The 24,522-nt window shown below is 42.3% G+C and overlaps 1 protein-coding gene across 1 annotated transcript in view; it reads left to right on the top strand.

Moving 5' to 3' along the window:
• LOC146866036 (annexin A1-like) overlaps positions 1-24,522 on the top strand; it is a 190,871-nt gene that overhangs the window by 51,236 nt on the left and 115,113 nt on the right. Inside the window, exon 4 of the mRNA XM_085640226.1 lies at positions 8,961-9,031. Within this exon, the coding sequence (XP_085496352.1) occupies positions 8,961-9,031 (71 nt within the window). The remainder of the gene's footprint in view (positions 1-8,960; positions 9,032-24,522) is intronic.

The raw sequence follows: 24,522 nt of genomic DNA on the forward strand, positions 1-24,522 counted from the left end.
TCATTGAAACGTGGTATTCATTGTTGTGGTTCAATTACTATTAGTACAAACAAAAATTATAACCTATAACTTTGTGTGTGGTCACGCTTATTAATATTATTATGAAATGTATTACCTCAGTTATTTAAAAACACATAACTATACAGTGTAGACATTTTTTAGACTGACAAAAACAAGGCTTTCATGGTTGGTGTACTAGTTTACTGTGCAGTACACTGAGGAAGGATAGGAAAGAAGAACAACAACAAAATACAAATATAACGGATCCTGTTTGGCATTGTGCATCGTGTGGGATTCAGCATTCAGGGAGCTGCAGATGACAATGGATAGAAGCAATAAGCCAAGTGGAAGAAAGGAAAGAGAAAGACATGCAGGCCTAATGCATAAGCACACTGACTGCTTTCACAAAATGGCTGCCAGCCACATAGCTAGGCCAAAACAACAAGAAAGGGAAGATCGAAAATCCTACAGTCCTATGGCAAAAGCACACTGTCTGCCTTCACAAAATGACCACCAGCCACATGGCCAGGCAGGCCACAACAAGAAGCAATAAGCCAAGAGGAACAAAGGAAAGAAAACATGCAGGTCTATGGCAAAAGCACCACTACCACTACCACAAAATGGCCACCAGCCCCATGGTCACTCACAACAACAACAAGCAGGAGGGCTGGAAAAAAATGAACTCAAGCAGAGAGGCTCAGCCAAGGCAAATGCTGGCCCACTATTACATACAAACACACCCACACACTGGCCAGACAAAGGAGGCATGCTAAACAACACAGCTTGACAACACTGCCAAAAACGAAAATCCACAGTGCTAAAAACGGTTTGCAAATTGCAATGCAAATTGCACAACAACCACACACATCCAACAAAGGCATTTATTTAACACACATGAAAAAATTTAAAACCCCCCCAAAAAACACATTTTGCATTTCAATCCAATCCCATCCATGTCCTAAATGATGTTTAAATTCAACAGACGCCACAGAAATAGTTGTTTCATACACCCATAGGTAGCTCTGACCTGGGCCTATTGGTTGGAAAACCCATTGGCAGACTAGGCCACATAGTGAATCAAATCAAATCAATAATATTGCAAATTTATTAGAAAATGTAGTGAACGGTGCTACATTTTTTACTGGATAAAACATAAAAGAAGAAAAAATTGCATGCAAATTTAGCAAACCAACAACCAGCAAGAAGGCATGGCCACCACAAAGCAGGCTTGCAGGCCTAATGCAGAAGCTTACTGGCTGCCCCTTCACAAAATGGCCGCCAGCCACATGGCCAGGCCATAACAACAAGAAAAGGAAGACAGGCAATGCAGGCCCACGGCAAAGCATTCTGGCTGCCTTCACAAAATGGCCGCCAGCCACATAGCCTGGCTGGCCACAAGAACAGAAGTTAAGACAGACAATGCACGAAAATCCACAGGGCTGAAAAAGGTTTGCAAGTTACACAACAACCACACACATCCAACAAAGGCATTTATTTAACACACATGAAAAAAGTGAAAAACCCCAGAAAAACACATTTTGCATTTCAATCCAATGCTGTTCATGCCCTAAATGATGGCGTTTAAATTCAAAAGACACCACAGAAACAGTTGCTTCATGCACCCATGAGTAGCTGTGGGCCTACTGGCTGAAAGGCCTATTGGCAGACTACTGGGCTAGTAAATTAAATGGATATTGCAAATTGATTTCAAAAGTTGGAGAAAATGTAGTGAACTTTGCAACATGTTTCCTTCATAAAAGAAAACTAGAAGAAAAATGACATACAAAGAAACAACAAGGCCCCTACTAAAACTACAGGCCATCCACCACACCACAATATATATATTTTTTAAAAGATTACAAGTACAAAAAAGTAGGTGCAATGCCCCAATCAAACAAACAAGACCAATTTTCCAACTTACTTCTGAAATCTCAAATCCGAAAGTCCTCAAATCCAATGATATATGATGCAGCAGACAAAAAAAGGGATCTTTCCAGCTCCAAATCCAAACAAAAAGTGAACAGGAGATGGACAAAGCACTGGGAGGAGCCTGCTGGACAGGACCAGGAAGGTAGAGACACTGGGGCACTATCTTACACTTAAGAACAAAGTAAAAAAAGAAAAAGACTCCTTGCACAAAAAAGTACAGCCAAATGTCAATCTGAGGAGTTTTTTTTATCCAAATCATCATTTCGAGAAGATGTTGATGCTGCTCGAGAGAGATTCTTCTCCAGATTGCAAATTTGGCATGTTCGGGACCGTAATCTTCACAAACCTCCGCCGGAAATCTGATGTCGTGCCCGAATTACGTGGTCGCAATCACGCACTCTCGTGGGACTATGCTTCCGGCTATCAAATCACGTGGCGCTTGCGAACGGATGGGAAATCTCGTCAGCAATATGAGGCATCCAGGTAAGTCGGTCCCACGCACGCAAAAACGCATTTTGAGCGCAAACTCAAAAAAACCTCCGCTCCGCGACAGAGCATGGAATTTTTGGTAACTCTGCATTCTACGCGGAATGCAGAGTTGCTAAAAATACACAAACTCAGCGAGCAGAGCAGAATTTTACGCCCAGGGTTAATGATTGCCTGAGTATGTTAGTGTGAGATAGAATGAGTGGGGCTGTAAGTGGGTGTATGAGTGTCTGAATGGGTACATGAGTTAGTTTGTGAGTCTCTGTTAGGGGTTGGCAGTAAACTTCGCTCTGCCAGCAGAGTTTTGCCACTCTGCGCTCTGCTTGGAATGCAAAGTTCAGCGAAAACTCTGCCAACTGCCTGCGGAGCGGGGTTTTCCAACGTGCTCACCCTTAGACTTCATCCCACAAGAGAAGTCTGCCAGGTGGCACATTTCAAACAGATCAGCAGAGGGGTGCATAATCACATCATTCTTTAGTTTTTTATATGACAAGGATTCGTATTCTGTGATTTGATAGCCCAAACTTAAATTATTACATGTGCATCCACCAAAATGCATTGTTATATATGCTTAGAGGGTTTAATGTGATGTCCCCCTAAGCCATGGATGAAAGCCCCTATCAACCCACTCTTCATCATTTAAAAGTTCTAACACTAATTATTAGTTGCATTTAGGAGTTTTCAGTGTCTATTTCCGTTTGTAAATTAATTAACATGATGCAGATTCAGTTAACAGTTTTGAGACATATCTCCTTTCATCTGCATACAGACAATGATTTACCCAGTGTTTTACCAGCATGGCTAGTATTTTATTGTCTAAATTATGACAGCAATTTTAAAAGCTGTTATTTGTCTATGTTTCCCAAAGAAGGATCAAGGCAAGATAACAATGAAGTGGAATATTTACTAGAATAAATACCAGGAGCTAAAATTAATTCAAGCATTTTTACCCTTTATCTTTTTCTTCTCTGGAAAACCTTCAAAGTGTGATGGGTATACCCAGATGTGGTACATTTAGTTTACTGGACAATAGGATGAAATATGTGTCACACTGAGGAGGCCTAACAAGGCTGAAACCAGTCTGGGCTTGCTTGTGTTTCTATTGAGAGGGTGCATGACATGTCTCGACTGTACCTATCTGAGCATGACAAAGACTAAGTTGTATAAGGTTGGTCCCTGCCAGTAGTGACACAGTGAACCAAAACCATACCCTAGCATTTTTTCTAAGTAATGACCAGTGTCTGAGATTAATTTAAGCATTCCTCTCATCACTTTTTATTTTTCTTAGTAGAAAAATCAACACAACTTCTTAGGATATAACTTTTATCTGTTTTGTCTCCAGACATATACATTCTAAAAAGGCATGGGTGCAATGAAAGTGAGAAGGCAAGAGTAAAACTGAAGACCATGTAGGCTATGTATATCAAAAAAGTGCACCACTGTATGACAGAAGAGGACTGCTATTCAATAGATGCCATTAAGTTAATTCAGGCTAGGTACAGTAATGTAAATATTTCACCAATCCAATAAAACATTTCTTTTAAAAGCATGTTGATTGTCTTTTTACCATAATACCAATGATTAGATACCACTTAGATGCCACTTCACACCAAGTAGATCATTAATGAATGGACATGGCCCCATGCAAGCTGAATATTCACTTAGAAGCAAACTATTGGAGGGATTTTGTGCAGAGAAGAATTGGAATCTGGAGACATCAGCACTAGTCTGTGACAGGAAAGAAACTTAAAAGATGTTTTGAACTTCGGAAGTAAACCAAGGGAACACAAAGCCCCCTTCCCTGTGCCTCTCAGAAGTTGACCATGGCTGCAAGGCACAACAATGGATGTGAGGTTCAGTTAGGACAGCCTCCCTCTACTGGATCATGCATTGGTGGGCGATAGATAGGAACACTTGATGACAAGAATCAATCCCCAGCAGCTCTTTTAATAAGTTCTACAAGTTAAAATGCAGAGGGAAGGAGAATCCCCACTCAAGAACCTTACAGTGCTGGATCATGGACCATAGGATAAGGGAAAGTGGTGCAGCAAAGTCTCCTTGGGCTGTATTGTGAGAAAGGTAAATTTGCCCCCGTCCACTGGCTGGACAGTATAACAAAGATATAGTTTGGGGTCACTGGCTCTTTAATAGCCCGGAACATGAGGACTTTCACCAAATTTAACATTCACGAATATCACATGAAGATTGGAATTATATATTCACAAAAAGATAAAAAAACAGAACTTGTGAGACTATCTAGCGTGCTGCAGGGATAGGAGAATCCAAAAACGAATTGGAGGAGTTTGTGGTAGAGCAATCAGTAAGATTCTGCTGAGGTATAGGGCCACACTGGGAAAGCTAATATTATGTTCATTTCTGCAGAAAACTAAAGCTTGCAGGCAAAGTGCTGCATTGTGCCTAGGTGCGAGGTGTACGAACATTAGTAATAGCGATTACCAAATATCGATTGTTTGCAAATCGCTATTTGGATCGCTATTACCAATGTACTAAGTCCTGTTTCCAAATTAGCAAATTTTGGTGGGTAGCAGATAGGCCTACCTCATTGATATTAATGAGGTAGGTCACAATTTGTGTACCACTAGAATAAACAGCCATCACAGGGATGGTGGACTGTTGGGGTCACAGGACCACTATGTCTGTGATTTCAAACAAAGCAATCATTTTTTTTGTTTTAAATGCATTCCATTTTCCTTGAAGAAAAACGTGATGCATTTAAAAATTAAAAATAAAATGTTGCATTTGGACTTTTTAAGAGGTGGTAGTGGTCCATGGGACCACTGCCTTCTTTTAAAAAATATTTTTTTCAAAATTGCCAAAGCGGAAGGGTTCCCAGTGGGTTACCTCTAACTTCGAGTTGGTGATAAAGTGCAAATATTTCAGTCACAAAACATTAGTACACCATTCAGATTCCCTATTTGGAGGGGACGCCCTGAACACAATCCTTCCAAATAGTGGTTCTTATTTGCTCGTAAAACCCAAACTGCGATTTGGTAAAAAGCTGAGCTTAATTCGAGCCGGTGCTTTCCGGTGCTCGGCATTGGCACTTAATTGTCAGCACCAGAGCCTGTGACAGTCTGCCACAAGGTGGCGCTGTCTGGCTTATTTAGAGACAACGGTGGGACCACTGCCTGCTCTTAAAAATGCTTTTGCAACCATTTACAAAGGCCAAGGCATCCCTTGGGGATCCCTTCCCATTTGCAAATGGGTTACCATCTACTTGAAGTAGGTGGTAATATGCGAATACTTTGCGACCGCATTTACAGTCCCAAAACATTCATGCATACAGTTCGGATTCGGTACTTGGAAGTGACGCCCTTAACACGCCCCTTCCAAATACCGAATCGCAAAACCCAATTTGTGATTCGGTAACAGGTTACCGAATCGCAATTTGGGTTTGATGCATGTGAAAAGCCTTTTTTGTATTCTGCGAATCGTCCCGTTTGCGAATACAAAATTATTCAAGCATGTGCCGCCTAGCCCGTTTAAAAAACAATTGGAATGTAGGAAAAACTTGCCAGCTTATCTACAAGAGCTTCTGCTCGCTATACCTGTTTTGTGCTGTATGATTCTGGTGTTACACATTTTTCCAGGGTTTGTTTAGTTTTACTGTATCAACCTAACAGGGTCAGGCAGCTACACCCTTGAGAGTGACAAGGACAAACGCATTCTGCTTTTTGCAATCTCACTATTGAGACCTGAAGATTCATACACTGAAAGCACAGAAATATTAACCATTTTGTGTGAATAGAACCTTCAAAGACATAAAATTGCTGCTAATATTGAAAATACTGCTTAATAAAATTAGACAATGTAATGTATTGGACATGGGCAGTCCAGGTCACTCGTGAAGAGAATAGGAAATTGAAGTGAAGTTTGAAAGGTCAACAGCCAGAAGAAGGAAAGTGAATATTAATAATCTATGGAAAATCAAATATATAAACAATAGCTATGTGATACCCAAAAAATATGAAATGTTTGATCTTCAGGAATTTTGTAGGCAGCTCACCCATAAGGTGAACTGATGACAGTATCACTGAATAGGAGGCTCCATAGAGTGAACATATATATTTTCGGGTTTGTTATTGTCAATAAGGATAAGGGATGTTGTGTTTGTTTAAAACGGATGCTTCACCACACATGTTTTACTAGAGTGCAGGTAGGTACTCTGCAGAGAAGGATGGAGGAATTGATTGAATAGGGGTATTTATCACTCTGCGGTAGTAGGTTCCTGCTGATATGGTTATAAGCATAGTAGCAAGCCACTGTCAGTTGTGGCAATAGCAGTTGACCAAGCATGACTAGTGACCGGCATAGGGAGCCACTGTGCAGAATACATGGAGAGTTTGATCCTGGAGAAGTCTGACTTCCTGTGGACAGTACTTGATTTGTGGCTGACAGTGGGCTACACACCAATATAAATGATAAAGCTGCTACTAATAAGGCTGTTGAAGTTATCATACAATTAAAGAGTGCAGAAGATCTGAGGTTGAGAGAGCATATCTATAACTGCAAAGGTAAGAGACAAAGGGTCTGATTCACAAATTGCACTATGTAGTAGGTTCTGTAGTTTTAAAAGATGTACTAAAAACTGCAATTTACAAACTACGTGTGAAGTTTTATGCCCCTGTATTACCTAAACTTATGTGTGCATAGCTCTCTGCCCCAATTGTGGAGTCTGCACAAGTATAGGTTTCAATATGGGAGGGGCACAGAGGAGTGGCCTAAAGAAGGAACTGACTCACTACAAAAGGGGATGGGATTAGGGTGAGTAGGAGGGGTTTAGGTATGGCCAGGGAGGAATTTAGGGAAAGACTTCACCAACCAAGAAAAGAGTAAGCCAAGTGCAATACTTAAGAGGTGGAAACATGTCATTTACACTTTTGTACTCACAGTTTGTGAATGCATAAAGAACTAAACTTACTCCAAGGTCTAAACCTACGCAAAAGTGTACATTTCTTTTGTGAATAAGGCCTGAAGTGCCACATGTGCAAAGTATTTTTGCGGTCAATCGGCTGTTTCCGACCGCAAAAATGCTTTTACAATGTACAAAACACAAATTGCAATTCTGTGACATATTACTGAATTACAGTTGCAAAATATTCTTATTTTACCGACTCCTTGAAGGTGGTGGTAACCCATTCGCAAATGGGAAGCGGTCCCCAGGGTACCCCTTAACCTTTGAGAATGGAAAACATATATCTTTTAAGAGCAGGTCACACGGATCACTCTCTCTACTCTTACAAAATGAAACTTAAAAGTTTCATTTTTTCTTTTTAAATGCATCCTGTTTTCCCTGAAGGGCAGACATGCTGGTCCATCCCTATGATGGCTGTGATTCCGAATGGGTCGCTAATTGCGACCTACCACATTAATGTGAATGAGGTAGGCCTATTTGCGACCCTAGGTGTCTGTAGAGTGAGAGACAGGTGCATCTAATGCACAGTGAGGGCACCACGATTATTGAGGATAACATGACGTTTGCAGATGGGTCACAAAAGAAAACCGAATTTGAGGTACTGAGTCAATGTGAAAAAGAGGTGCAGAAGGGTTGTAATTACCTACAAACATCATGGAGGATGCAGTATAATATGAATTGATTTACCGTCCATCCCACATATAAACCAGCTGATATAAAATCAATTTGCTTTTGTGTGCATTTGCAGCCCTGCATCACTTCTTGCTTCAGAAACTTGATCTGATAAGTCACAGGTTATATGATAGTTTTATTTCGGACCGGTGCAGGGTAATTCAGTTGTCACTCGTTTTCAGAATTCTTTATCAGAAGTGTGGATATCTGTTTGGAGCTGGTGAGTCATTTCAGAGTAGCCTTGATCAAAGAGTTACTTCTGATTGCACACGTGTAAAAACATTGATAGTTTACAACATTAATGATTTTCCTCAGTGCCGACATTGTGTTTGTCCCTGGCTCCCAACCTGTGTGTACACCACGGCAAACTCTTCCTTCAGCGATAATCTTTTTTGTTTTTTCTTCCACAGTGTTTCATTCAATTTTCTATGGTTTTGGTGAGTCATGTTCAACACCAGCTGTCCTTTCAACAGATTGCTGGTGTTACTTTCACCCTGTCTCCAGCCCCTTTTTAACCTTAGCATGAGCAATTATAGTTTACATTTGTCATGACATATTGCTAATATTTTGCATTGTGAAGCTTCGTTCAATAAAAACACTGATCATTGTTTCCTTATCAGTCGTAAAAAGGTTTCTCTCCTTCATTTTCAATGTGCACCATTAAATCACATTCTTGAATTGTGCAAAGTGTCTTCTTTAGTGTCCCAGTCCTAGGACATTATACATATAAATTCTACCTCGTACCTTTTACAGAGTTTGCTTCTATTTTGTGAAAATAATTTAACTACACTGTCTACTGCACATCTAGGTGACCTGTGACCATCATACATGGATGAAGCTACAATCATGATACCTGCACTTGCGTATGTTGAATATTAACGTTTTGTGAAATTTCTTTTCTTTTATTCTCTTCTCTTTTTGTTTCTTTTCTTTTCAGAAATGATCATCATATGTGCACTTTTAGGAAGTCTTTCTTTGCTAGACGCGTTGGAAGGATCTGAAACGACTGTAAGTTTTCCTTATTGTCCAAGTGTGTAGTTTCCTATGCTTTTTTATTATTGGGGAGAAACACCTTAAGCAGAATTCAATCATGGAGGTATATCAATGATGCCATATAAAAGAGATGTTTCGGCCTCTTCTCATACATCCACTCTCACTCACTCTCTACATAAGCATGTAAGGGCAACACGGGGTATCCACTCTAGTGCATACCCATCAGTGCCTTTTCATACTTATGTACGGACATCGGGGGAGTATGTATTGCGGTGCACCGCAGTGCATATCCCGGGTACAGATGGGTATGCACTGAACTGCAGTAAATACCCCTTGGCACCCTTACATTAGTATGTAAGGGACCCAAGGCCTATGCCCTGCTGTGCAGTGGTCCTTAAGAGGGCTGGAAGAGCCAGTCCCTCTATGTTTAAAAACCACAGCAGATTAAACTTTATCTGCAGTGTTTTTTCAACATAGATGGACTGCTCCCTCTTCCAGCCGTGTTAAAAATGAAAACCACTGCAGATTAATTCCGCAGGCGGGGTGGCGGAATTTAATAAGTAATTCCGTGTTACAAATTACCAAATTGCAACAAGTCAACCTGCGAAATTAAAATTCCACCCACTGCTATTTTCACTCCATAATATTGAGACCAGAACTCTGAATCTACACATACATTGCAACCAAAATATTGACGACTAATATACCATCATGGTAAAATACATGGTAGGTTTACTACCCCAACTTCACATCTACTAACCTCGGCGAGATACAAGTCGATATTCTGAAGTTGATATTTGTGCATGTCGTTATATAAAATGTATATTTTAGTACAACTACTGTGTTGACTAACGAGAAATAATTCACAATGTATTTAAATCACTCTGTGTATAGTGTCATAGAGGATTCTCATCTCAGAGATAGAGGCAGTGGTTCTGCAAGGCTTGATATGGAATGGAATGGATATTTTTGACTTTGCTGCAGAGCCTTCTGACCACAAGTGACCTGATTGTGACTATCATCATTTTGCGCTCTTTCTACATATTCACCTCACCTCAGCCATTTTCCCCCTTGGAGGATTACAAACGAAAGTGCCTTTGCAACTTGAGATGTATTTGTTTTTAATTTTGAAGGTTTAAATATTTGAAAAAGTATATATCATAGAAGATTTTTGACTTGATCAATGACCTCACCATAGCTCTGGGAGATTTAATCTCCAATTGGAAACCCTAGCAGGACCTGTCCTAGATTTCGGAAAGAAATAGAGGTTTGCAACTTAATATTTATAAATTATGAGCCTACTCATCAAGAATGCCACTTCCTAGAAACCATCTTTGCCTCTCAGGATTTACGTTGTGTGGCTGACTACTGGGCAATATTTCCCTGGTCTGTCCATATGGGTGTGCCGTTTACTATTGCTATGCCAATATTTAAAAAAAAAACTAGTAAAAAACTTTCAACCATGGATAGTTTTTTTCAACAATTCCTATTGTCAATGGTGATAACCTGAACACTAAACCTTCTAATTTTAAGATAGCATCGATCATTTTGAAGTAAGACCTAAATTCTGTGGTGGACAAAATGCCCACCATGCACTCCCATAACCACTCGTTTCCACCCATGCAGAAGGACAATCTATATTTCAATCCAGAAATTAATTTCTGGAAACATAAAGCTAGAAGATTGGGAAGGTAATGGCGGCTGAAATACTAAGAGGAAGCAAAATAACAGTACTCCATAGCAAGTATTGCATGCAAAAAGCAAATCATCTGGCAAGCTGGAAATATTGCTGCACTTGCATAGCCACAGTCCTAAATTATTCTAAAGAAGTTTTCAAAATAATCAATAACCTGACAGCTCATTCTTGCACCTGAGTATATGGAAGACCTACGTGACAATCTATCACAATTTATTTTTTGCTGTTCACAAGATTCGCTCAGAGCTCAAGCATGAAGCACTGGGCGTATCTTGGAACTTACCGCTGCCTGCTTTATGATAAAAGCATAATAAGCTCACTCATTTTAGGGTCATCTCCTTTGCAGAAGCTTTAGACATAATAGATAATACCAGACCATCAGTGTAAGAAATGGTATTATTAATTGAGGTGGGTCACTACCGACTTCAAGGAATAATCACAACCCTTGTGAGGGTGAACCCTTAAAATCTCTTAATTAACTTGAGCTTAAACCCCTTGTAGCTATGGCACAAATCAGACAGGTTTAAGATATGGCAATGGGTAAAATATTTATGTGGCACCAAAATAATAACAAAGGTCAAAATGCAAAACAATCAAACCGAATTTCAAATATAGAGCAAATTGTAATAAACAAAATGACACCAAAATGCAAAAAATCCAAAAAGGGAAGGAGTTTTTTAAGTTTTAAGTAGGAATAGTGCCAAGAAAACACAATGTTATAATCATAGTCAATAGGCGCAGTAGACCAAAAGTCTTCAGCTACACTAAAATGGGCTCTGGGGGCTGGATGTGTGTGTGTGGAGAATGTACTGTGGTAACCCAAGTGTCCTTCCATATCTCACACTAAAATCCAGTTTGGGGCACTGTCTGTACCCACATAAAACCCAGACACAGAGGTCTGGTAGGACAAAAGTAGGATTCTTCATGAACCAAACAGTACGTAAGAATTGTCCTGTTATCTGCCTTTCAAGTACACTCCAAGTGTTGTATGTCAATACAGCGGATCTGTCAAGCAGGTTTAAAAAGTCCAGCAGGGTTTGACACTGTTGTGTCCGTGAGGGTCAGATGAGTCATACTTGCCCATTTAGGCGAGCCTATTGTTTGCTCCTGGAAGGCATTTCACACCTAATGCAAATCACTGACCAAGAGAAGTTCAGGAACTTCAGTCAGTAAAGAGCTGACTTTTTAAAAGTTACCTTTCCTTAATATTCATAAAAAATCCAATTCCTCCATTCAATTGCATTACAATAACTGTTAAAAATAGTTGTTGAATTTATTTTCTAGCTAGTCCTATTCTCGAGATGCAGTATTAGGATGCTAATCTCTACTTTGTTTTATACATAGGATAACTAGACCTGCCACAGTGAAAAAATACGTTTCGATGCTAGTCACTGTAGGGCATGTCACCTTTGTGCATGTCCTACTTTTAAATACCAACACACTGCCTTCTGGGCTACAAGGCTGACATAGATGTGGCTTAATAATGTTTAAAGGTAGGTTTTGACCTGTCAAAGAGATTTATTTTGAGTGGTCCAATTGCAGGTTTTACACTGCAAAACATGAAAAGAAGAAGGCCAAGTTAGACAGTCTTTGCCTTTCACTGCATTCCACAAATCCACAACCACCCATGTTGGCTAATGTATCTAACTGATATTGGAACACTGCTGTGGTTGTCTGTGATCACAGCACCAACAGCAGCTGAATCAAGGCACTGTTGTGACAGTATACCCTACTCAGAAATTCTCTGTTTATTGAGATGCTTTTGAAAGAAGTGTCAAACTAGTAACGGAACATGAGCAGAGGTATCTTACCATGTTCACTCAATAGATGGGTAATCATTCCCCTTCAAATGAATCAAGAATTGAAGATGAAAATCTGAGTCACAAATTTTCTTAACTTCATGTTCTGAATGCCCTGGTACCATCAGTGTCTGAGGTTCAAATGAAAGTTAAACATAAGAATCTGGGACACAGGGTTCAGTTTAGATAGCTGAAAACTCAATGAACTTTCCAAATATAGTGCATATTCAAATGGGAAGCCGCATAACTGATCTGATGAATAACAATAAATGGACCGAAAATCATTCCAAAATTAGACTGGGAGTTTTTGAATGGGAAGAAAATGAGAAGACAACCAAGCTTTAACTTCGGGAGCAAAAAGTGATAAACATGATCGTTACTTATCAACATGTTACTTCATCTTGATCTCTGAACTATATAACATTTCAGAAACAAGTTGCCTTAGTTTCTGGTACTGATTCACATAATCAGTAGTTGCCAGAACTAAAAGATCAATCAGATGAAAAGAGAAAAACACTTTTTTTCCATAGTAGGTCTTTATTGGTTTTTCAACTTATAGACATACAGTGATGAGCATGGTTTGGATTCACAACATAGCTGTATAAAGTATGCATTACATGTTATGCATTATGAGTCCACAATGTGTTCTCCTACATCTCCAGTTCCCAAATAAGTACAGACATCTATCCTGGTGCCCAGGGCATACATGGTCGGCAGGCAATTGAGGTTAGAGCACCCTATGGTCTGTGTCATAAGAGTTACTGCAGTATTGTGTAATAATTAGTAACAATTCGCCATTGCCCATTTACAATAGTGTCAGTTGTGTGAAATCAACCTATTGCCCCTCTCTCGGGAAGCAGAGTCTCTCAATATGTCTTAGTGTCGGGACACATGGAGTGGATAGAAAATAAGAAAGGAAGAGCTATAGTAACACTTTTAATTCGTGGGAAGCAGGACCCCAATGTCTAGCCCTCAGTCATAAATGTTGTGTCAACCATCATTGAGTCAATACTTTCAGAGTGCACAGCTAACAGATCAAGGCAGTCGGTGAATGCAGGGCCTCGAGGTGGTCACTCGTATGTCTTTGCTGCCAGTTTGTCTACATATGTGTGCCAGGCTTTTCACTCTGTCACCGCTTCTCACTGTATCAGAAGATAGCGCCAGGCAATTGTCTTAGCAGTTGCCCTTTAAAAATGGTATCTAAACCACAGAGATAATGGGGGAGGATGTGGTAGACTTCCCTGCATTTGCTATGCAAAATGTTTACAGTATATACACCAGGTCTACAACCTTTGTAACATATTTGTTCTTGCATGAACGACATGTCACACCCACACACCCAGCAAACAGTGAAGGTGATCAAGCTGTAATGGATGTCCCATGATGTCTGTTGGTGTTGTCATTGTGTCTGTCCAATTCCACCCAATTTCTGGGTAGGCCCATACTATTTGGTAAAAGTCTGACTCCAGACATAGTCACCATTGGCATTTCGGGTCGACGCCTAGGAAGATGCGATGTATAAGCGTGGGAGTGAGATATGTCTGATGTAGGTAGTTGCACTGTGTGAAATTTAAACACAGGTTCCTTGAGACTGCCCAGACCTCCTCCAGCGCAAGGGACCACTGCCTTCCTGTAAGCTCGCACTGGAGCAAGAGGGCCCATTCATCCCTCAGGGCATATAGACTTAAGCTATAGGATTCCAGCAGCGCAATGTAAATTAATGTGATCGCTCATCTCCCCATGCCATGCTCCAGTAACAATTGCAATGTTAGGGATATACAATTGCGGCTCCACAGGGTACCTGTCATGACAGTCAGGGCATTGTGGGCTAAAACCTAGCCCTACTCAATGTTGTAACACTCTCTGAGGACATAGAAGGCCATCAAGGTTTTATGCTTGTACAGGTTACTTATCTTGAGGATGCTCAACTCCATCTACTGTCTTCTATTGTGTCAGTCAGCCACCTTGCAAATGCTGGGAATACTCATAGTGGCAGGTTGGGTGCTTACTTCTGTGGTCTGCTCCTGGGTTGTACATACATGTGACAACAGTATTTGGCCACCTTAGCAAGTTGTCCAATGTGGGCGGTGTCTCTGTGGGAGTCCATAAGTCATTCCAATATCCCAGCCTTTACATAACGTGTAAAACAGACAACTGTTCTGGCTTAGGTGTGTCTGATAACCATTGCATGGTCTACTGTGGCTGTGACACCGAATAGTCCAACTCACAGTGAGGGGCCCCCATCCCCCCCCCTATTAGGGCAATACTGTTTATGGAGAGTCACTCTCTTACTCCCTGTGGCCCATATCATGTCAGAAAGAACAGTGAATAAGTCTTGAAATAATCGCCGGGGAAGGGGGAGTTGAAGCACTGAGAAGTGGAAGAGTAACCTAGGTAGAACCAACATTTTTGCTATTGCAACTCTAACTCCCAGAGCAGTAGTGACTTCCAGAATGTCATGGACTGACACAAGCCGGCTATCACCACCCCCAAGTTGCCCTATACTAAATTGTCATCTGAGTGATAGACATTGACCCCAAGTGTCTGAATGAGTCGTACCGCCACGTTAAACCCATGAGGTAGAACACTTCACACTCTAGAATTCTTTGGAGCGGTAAGAGGCAGGATTTGGTCCAGTTCAAATTCAAGGCAAAGGCAGTTTTGAACTTGTTTATTGCTTTCATACTCAGAGTAGGTCTCAACGTACTTCTCCAAGACACACTGGGGTGTGATCTGCATATAACAAGATTGCTTCTCATGGGTCTCACCTTGGGATCCCCCACTGTGAACCCTGCAGCAGAAACAAGCCTTCCAAGGGTTCTTGCACCTCATACTCATATTCAGTCAGAGTGGAAAACCGTGCCTGGTGCCCCTGCCCACCCAAAAGGTCGAGAAGGTTTCCCTACCTGTGCGTACCCAGGCAACTGCATTAGCACATAGCAGACCTATTTGTTTCAATATCTTGGGTCCCAGGCCCATTGTGAGTAGCACTCCATATAGATAAGGCCAGCCCAGCATATCAAAGGCTTTTTGTATGTCTAAGCAAAGTGCTACAGGCAGTTGCAAAGTTGGGGATATTCCTCTGTGAAATAAAAGGGATGCCTCAGGTTGAGAAATGTGTTCCTCCCTGGGATTAAATCATTTTGGTCTTGGTGTACCAGCGTGGTAAGGTAAGTCAGCAGCCGATTCATAATTATCTTCCCAAGGATCTTACAGTCTGTATTAGGAAGAGATGGGGGCCTGTAGGAGCGCACTTCCAGCGGGCCTCCATCTGGTTTGGGAAGGTCCATGATCAACACCTCCCATAAAGATATGGGTAAAGCACCCCTATCTTTGGCAAGCTGAAACATTGGTGCAACCACAGGTGAAGGATGCCTTATAGGTTGAGTAAAACTTCAAAGGGAGCTCATCTGTCCCAGGGATTTTAATGCATGCCACCTTGTCCGTCACAAGCTAGAATGTCCATTATCACTGGTTAATCGAGAGAGTGGCATTGCAGGGGTCTAGTTGTGGAATCGACAAACTTGCAATTGGTGCCCCTCACGTCTCACCCCTTCCTGATACAGTGAGCTAGAGTAATTGAAAAAGACTGTGTTAATGTATGATTTTGCATTGAGAATGTTCTTGGTGTGGGTTGTAATAGCATTCATTTGGGGAATGTCAGCATCCAAGAGCAGCAGCCAAGCCATTATGCATCCGGCTCTGTCTCCGTCTTCAACTTGTTTTGTTACGTATTCTTTATAAAACAGTTTTCTGAGCCTATCCACTCAGGACGTATGATCTGTGCTAAGAGCAGGGAGCTAGATCACATGCACTATACTTTCTCCGTCACTCACCTCTGCCTTGTGTATAGAATACTCTCTCACAACAAGTTCATATTGCAGTGTGAGCTTCACATATACTCAGTCTTGATGCATAATCCCTGCATGACCACCTTAACGGCATCCCACTCCATCGCTGTTCCATAATTTTCCTAAAATAATTGGATTATGTATGTGCCTACAGTCCTATTGAATGTGTCATCATATAGGGCCCATATGTGTAACCGCCAAGTAGGTGTGTGTCTTTGTCGTCAGCCCAAAACATGTCAGGGTTGCAAAGAAGAAGGTTAATTCTGGTGTGCAATTTGCAGAGGAATGAGTTTTCCCTCATGAGGTGATGCATGGAGCACCGCATGTCCTTCTGGCAGTTGTGTCCTAGCTATTCTATGAAGATGCATGCCATGTAGCAGGGAGATGGATCTCTCCAAACTAGTATCATGCATATAGTTAACGTATCTGCCCCATATACCCGGAGCTTTTAGAACATGTATCATCGGGGGGCTACCATGTCTAGGAATTGTGATTAAAACAATGTTGAGGGCACACAGCACAATTAGTGTGTGTGATGCACCATTGACCCTCCCCTCAGCCTACATATAGCACCCTATGGATTCTGCCATTTTCCCTGCCTTTACCAAAGGCATTGCTGGCACCACCCACAGAAGCACCCCATTGCATATGCCAAATAGGAGATGTGAACAATCTGGCCTCTCCAACAGCGATTGAGCTTGAGGAGTTCCATGACCGTCATGAGGGTTTCTATTAAGTATGCTAAGTGGATCTGTGGCCATCGCAGATAAGAGAACACTTTGTGGTGGCATTTAGGTGTGGCCATATCCCCTACATTCCAGATCATTATGTCATATGTAGGATGGGAATCTGTCAAACGTTCTGACTTGATTGTGATTGGCATGTTGTCTTCCCCACACCTTGCCAATCAGTGAGGACCCCAAGTCCACAGGGTCACACAAAAAATGAGGCAATAACAAAAATCTCAAATCCCATCCCCAGGTCAAGACAGCAACAAGCTCTAGACTAAATCTCAACTTTACAATGTAACAAGAGTAAAAATGTCCTTCAGACTCAGGGGATTGAAATATCCATGTGTGGTAAGGAGCTGCGGCCATGCCACGCCATAATACAGCTGCAATTGGACACCCCTCCCATACAAACACATAGCCCTGGTATACAGATTCGAAAAAGGATATAGTACCTCAGTTCACATCCCTTGGTCTGCTGTCATGGGAGTAAGAGCATGACTTCACCCAGGTTGAGGTGGCATATCTTCTGGAGAAAAGGCAACACCTTCTCCAGGGAAACCAGTGCACGGTCAAGGAAACCCATGGGCTGATAATGTCGAAACTCCAGTTCAGCTAGCACCTGTGCATTCTCCTTAACCTTTTCTTCTTCTGTATGCTTGCCTTTGGATTTCTATCCTGCCACTGTATGAGCCTCTGGTGTTGCCGGTTATTAAGCAATAGCAAAATATGCGTTGGTGCAGTGACCTCCTTCAGTTCCAGCCACTTCCAAAAATGCATGTGTCGGGAGTCTATGATGGTTGATTTGGCTGAGATCGTGAGTCAATATTGTCGACCTAGTTGGCGAAGTTTCTGTTTAAACATCATGAACAAGGACTGCCGGTTTTGCACATTTGCCGTGTAGTCTGGGCAGGTGTTCACTGGACTGTTATCCACTTGCCAGGGGCCTTTCATGCAGACAACTTGTAAAATATGATTGCAATCTCGATATTTAAAGAGATGTACCACCACTTGCCTAGGCAAAGTCCCTGGGTGGAAGCCCTGCCACGGAGCCTATTGGCCCATTCAACTGAGAAGAAGGTACATCTTTTACCTCCCAGCACAGTGTTGAGCATAAATCTTCAAGAAACAAGCCCATATTAGGGCCCTCCTCTCCCTTCTGGAGACCCACCACACAAATGTTGTTGCAAAGTGATTGACCTTTTACATCATCTTGTATGGTGCGTAACAAAGTCACTTCAGCTTGAAGAGCCTTTAGTTAGAACTGCATATTTACAAGTGATGGCTGAATGCCTGCCAAGGCAGATTCATTGGCTTCCACTCTGTTCCTCAGCCGGCTCTGAATAGTCCTATTTTGATTATCATGGTGTCCAATGTGGATTTTAATGCAGTCTTGACATGTTTGATGGCCTGTAAAAGTTTATTGAATCTCTGGCAATGTACTATTGCCCCAGCAGTGTACACATACCTTACTGTGGGTAGGAACTGTCTCATAGTTCGGGGACAGGCAGTAGCAAGACAAACCTCAGCACCGTGGGGGGCTGAAACTTCCCACAGCGGCTCAGTAGGCTGTAATCCTATACCCCATTGGTAAATACCCTTCACCACTGCTGCTTTCCTACCTCAGTTGTTCGTCTTAAGGAAGAGAAGGAGGCTGTCCCAGATGTGGCACCACATGACCCGTCCAATCAGGGCGTGTGTTGAGGGAGATCCTGTAGGCCCACAACCATGGTTCACCCTAGGCTGCAGTCCTGCCTTGTGGTCCTCTGCTGCACCATGGCCGCTTTGCGGTCTCTCACCTCCGGCCCTGTAGTGCGTTTGGGAAGGGGTAGTCACATGAGGTAGAGGCGACAGCTTGCCTTAGGCCTCAGACCTGTCCCTCATTCCACCATCAGAGCTCCACAGCCCCACAGCCCCATACTCAGCCCAGCCAGATCCTGCTATCATCTGGAGGGCCCCCACTTGGTCAGAGAGAAGGCCACTATGCAAGAGGATGGTGTTGGACAGGTGGATGGCACAGAGCTCTTCATACTGTTTCTGCTAATTTTGCCATCTTGGCCACGCCTCCCAAAAGGAAAACCCTCTTGAAGTAAAACATTGCAAGCAATAGAAAGGTGAATTCCCAGCAGCACTATGAGTTACGTTATTGTTGGTAAAGTCAGCAGTGGGCAAATGGAGACCAAATTGTCTTGGTTTTCATTACAGTAACATTGAATATATTAATGTGTGTTTTCTGTTTTTCCATTTGACAGAGGTTGATAACCATAGGAAACAGCTTTTTTAATTCCTAGGACCTTACACAAAGCCCCCGAAAATCAAAACAGACTTAGGGCCTGATTTAGATCTTAGCAGATGGATTACCCAGTCACAACGGTGACGGATAACCAATCCGCCAAAATATAAATCCCATAGGATATAATGGGATTTATATTTCGGCAGGAAGGGATATCCGCCACCGTTGTGATGGAGTAACCCATCCACCAAGATCTAAATCCGGCCCAGAGTTCCTCTGTCAGAATTAATGGAGTGAGGTAGCCCAGGAAGATGAAAAATATCTGTCAAAAAATATTGAGCCATTATCTCTGCTTTGGGTATATTGGCTGATGGTGAAATGTGAGCCATCTTAGAAAAGATAGCCACAGTAACCATTGTTTCCAACATACGTCAGTTGGTGGGAGATCTGGTATGAAGTGTGCATGCCAAGGTTCAGGAACTCAGTGTGATAACCAAGAGATCATTCTGGATGTCTGAATGAATAACTTACCCCCAAAGAGATCATAATGCTCACTCCAAGGTAAGTTTAATGCCTTTATGACCAAAAAATTAGGAAGTATTAGACATCATCCTTGTATACAGTTGTAGTTATGTAGTTGGAACCGGGCCTGTTGAAAGAAATGCAATTTACTGCATTGAACTAAAAGAGTCTTAAGATTGAGAACAAAACAAAAACCACAAGAATATACTTTGTTGTTAAATCACACTGAGCAAAGAAAATATCTTTGTAGCTTGACAACGGTTCTTGCATTTAAAACTGAACATGCCGTTTAAATCCAATAACCTTTTCAAATTTCAAATGGTTCTCTAGTACCCAGCAAAAGATGTCTCCTTTCGGTGTAGGCCATGTCCATTTCTAAAATAAGTTCTCTTTTTAGAACTGAATAGTTCCATTCAGAATGTGACAAAGCATTTGATAAGTAGAAAACAGCATGTTCCAACCCATATTTGTCTTGTCTTTCTAGCAAACCTGCCCTAACAACTCATTCAGAGGCATCTCCATCCGAATTAAACTTTTTTACAGTGTCTGGGTGATATGTCATAGGTGCTTGAGCAAACATACATTCAAGTGCCTTGCCTCTTCAGCTCAGTCATCTCATTAAAAAATAATTTCTTATTTCTTCCTTTTTCAAAAGGTGAGTGATGTCAGCAGTTATTTTGAGAACAAATTGGTGAGAAAAGTTTACAAATCCAAAAAAGGTCTCAGTCTCTATGACACTAGAAAGTGAATGTCAACAACTTTCTTGGATCAATAGGCAGACCAGAGACATTCAATTCAATGGTATTCCATCTTACCTTCTTAAATTCTAGGGGTTTGTGGAATAAATAAAGTTGCTAAAATCCTGGTAGCAGGAGACTCACATGTTCTTCCAACCAGAATTTAAGATAATACCACAATACCATCCAAGTGGAACAGCACAAACTGATTTAAAGCATTAGAGACTATATAATCTATGAAGTACTAAAAAATAGCTGCAATATTACACAACCACAGTGTTATTCAAAATGTCCACATGGGGTGCAATAAGCCATCATCTGCTTGTTGCTCTATTTTATAAACCAGAGTATGGTAATCGCTTTGCAAATCGAGCCGATTTGAGAGGTGTACACTTTGATGGGGCTCCAATATATCCATTATAAGGGCCAAGGGAAACTTATCCTTACTTGTTATCTTATTTGAACCTCTTAAATCAGTACAAGGATGAAGATCCTGATCTTTCTTGAGTACAAAAAACATAGAAATGTAGGAAATGTTGTTATTAGTGTAGAAGGGTGTAAGGCCCCTCTTATATTAAACACAATCTTTGACAAGGTGAACCACAAAAGTCACATAATTAACCTGTGCTTAACCCTTTGGTAGCTTGGTAGAAAAAAAGCAGGCTTAACTTCGAGTCAATGAGTAACATATTTATGCAGTTCACAGTCTGTAATAAAGTGAAAACACAACACCAACTAAATCCCAAACCACTTTAGAAAAATAGAGTACATTTTATTAAATAAAATGACATCAAAACAACAGAAATCCAATCAGTAGAACCAGAAAGAAGCACAAAGTGCTGAATGCAGTTATCTGGTCATGCTGGACTGGGGGAAATTTACAAATTCAGGCCGAGTCCAATGGAGCATGGGTCGGTTTATAGGGACCAGGTTAGTCCTGTTGAAGAGTTATGTTCTCAGTTCGGGTGAGAAGGGTGGTATTCACTTTGGCAGGGGCCTCTAGGAGGAGGATTTCAGGTTGAGGAGCAGGGTAAGTATCACAGACGGTAGTTGCTGTAATGAGAAGAACCAGTCATCGGTGGAGACTCCCTCCCTTCCTCTCCAAACCCATCGAAATCAACTGCGGAGTTCCACAGGGATCATCACTCAGCCCCACTCTCTTCAACTTCTACATGACCCCCCTCGCCGCCATCGTCAGACAACATGGGCTCAGCATCGTATCCTACGCCGACGACACCCAGCTCATCCTCTCGCTCACGAAGAATCCCGATGACACCAGACTTCGTTTCCAGGACGGTATGAATGCCGTGGCAGCCTGGATGAAACACAGCTGCCTGAAGTTAAACTCAGAAAAGACCGAGGTCCTTATCCACGGGCCCTGCACCTCCGCCTGGGACAACACCTGGTGGCCCTCCGCTCTCTGGAATCCACCCACCCCCACAGACCACGCTCAGAACCTCGGCATCATCCTTGACTCTTCAATCTCCATGAACCGCCAGATCAACGCAGTTGCCTCCACTAGCTTCAACTGCCTTCGCATCCTCTGAAAGCCCTTCAAGTGGATCCCCCCGACTGCAGGAGGACCGTCACCCACACACTCATCACTAGCAGACTGAACTATGGCAACGCCCTCTACGCTGAAATCAACAAAACTCTTCTACACAGGCTCCAGACCATCCAGAACGCCACAGCCAGACTCATCCTCAGGGCACCACGGCATGAGCATAGGACCCAACACCTACATGACCTCCACTGGCTCCCCGTCGAGAGGAGGGTCGCCTTCAAACTCCTCACACATGCCTACAAATCCCTCCATAACATAGGACCCAAATACCTCAACGAGCGACTATCCTTCCACGTACCCAAGAGAAACCTCCGCTCCACCGACCTCGCCCTGGTGCAGGTCCCCCGCATCCACAGACACAGGACTGGCGGAAGAGCATTCGCCTACATCGCAGCCAAAGCCTGGAACGAGCTCCTGGTGAAAATCAGACACACCCCGACCCTGCACCTATTTAGGCAGGACCTCAAGACCTGGCTCTTCTACTGATCCGGAGCAACACCCCCACCCTCAGCGCCTTGAGATCCTCCCGGGTGAGTAGCGAGCTTAACAAACCCTGATTGATTGATTGATTGAGCTTCGCATTGGTTGATCGTCAAAGGCGATCAATGCCGGCATGAATTGCAGGTCTCAAGTTGCCAGTTGCCGTGGATGGTCGCTGTCATATCGAACAGCTGTTCTCATTAGACCTTTTTCTTGGCGGCCATTGCAATAGGTCTTTTATCAGCACAAAGAGGTCACTTTTCGATGAAAGGAAACCAAACCTGTGGATTGCCATAAAATGTTTTAAACATAATTATCACTGATGCCAGTTAAGGGTTCAGGATTCACTCCAGTAAAGCCCAACCGCAGGACTCTGGCAAGTCTAGGCAAGTTCAGTTGGTGCTGGTCAGCAGGGAAGTTGCCGGGAGGCCCATGGAAACTTGTTGTGTCTCAGTAGCCCACACAGAAGGTCAGTTAACTGACCCTTTGAGTCACTCTGGGTAGATGGGGATCAAGGTATTCAGGTCCAACCTTTCTTCTTCCAGACAGCAAGGCAGCCCTTCCAGCAGCAAGGCAGTCCTTCTTCTGAATCTTCCAGAGGTCCAGGAGTGTTCAGGCGAGAGGTTCTGAAGGTCCCATTTTTATATCTTTTACCAGCCTCTGTGTGGGGAATTCCCTGACCTACCTCCAGAACTGGTTCTGGTCAGGTATTCCCCGTCCACTGGTCCTGGCTTTAAACTATCTAGGGTGACAAAGGCAAGAGCAGGCCTGGTGCCAGCTTCCTTAGTGTGAGCTGTGGGCAGGGCCCTTTGAAGTGTAATCAGGGTATGGTACGGCTCTTCCTCAGCCATCCTGTCAGGAAGATCCTCTTCTCTCACACCTAGGCCTCTTTTGTCATACTGTCTGGAAGCAATATACAACCCACATCAGCAGAGCCATTGCCAGTCAAATGATTCAGGACACTGTCAGCAAAGCACAGTTGATTTGCGCAAAAAAGTGCCAAATTTCTAAAATTTGCATTATCAAAATTGTAACTTAAAATCCTATGTTACCATTAAAGAGAATGCTAACTTACAATTCATTTGAGTGCAAACTTTAATTGTGTATCTGCTCCTAGTCAGACATTAGGATGTATTATTTGCCCTGTATGCCTACAATCTGAAGAGAACATACAATACTTTTCTTCTTCTGCCCGGCTATGTACGGCCAAGGTTGAGAAGAATTCTTCCAATTTGTAGACAGCTGGGGGTCAGGCAGTGTTGGTGGCCCTGAGGATTATGCGTGCAGAGACCAAAGAGCCTATTGTATGTGCCATTGCCAAATATCTTTATTGAAGCTGGCGAATCAGAGCCAATGCGATGAGGTAACTCGAGAAAGCTTTCTACTGGTTATCCATCTCAACACTCCTGAATCATTATTGCTGCTTAAAGCTACGAGATGGGTTAATGGCCCCAATGTTTTGAAGTTTGAACCGCTTCTCTCCTAAATCTGATGGTGTTGTGTATAGGGAGGGAAGTCCATCAAGTGGGATTGTGTTGCCTTTGAGGGCCCAACCTCGTAGCTGGCATGCTGGTCTTGACAAGTTCCCATATTGCTGCTCTGTTTTATTCATGTATACTTATTTTTTTTATGTTTTAGGTACTTACGAGGTTTTATATTTCATATCATGTAACGCAATGTGATTATTGACATGATCGTGTTTTTATTTACCTGCTTATTTTTGATATGTGTACTTTTTTGCTTTCTGTCGCAGTTTTATGGTCATAGCACCAAATAAAGTATTTGCAAATAACATAATTGAAATAAGGTATCCAAGTGCTAGTCTATGGGAGAGACTTGCCATGCAACAGTGAAAATCGCGTTTAGGAGTTTTTCACAGTCAGTACATGTAAACAC

Source organism: Triturus cristatus, chromosome 2_1 (assembly GCF_964204655.1).
Source record: "Triturus cristatus chromosome 2_1, aTriCri1.1, whole genome shotgun sequence".
Classification (NCBI taxonomy): domain Eukaryota; kingdom Metazoa; phylum Chordata; class Amphibia; order Caudata; family Salamandridae; genus Triturus; species Triturus cristatus.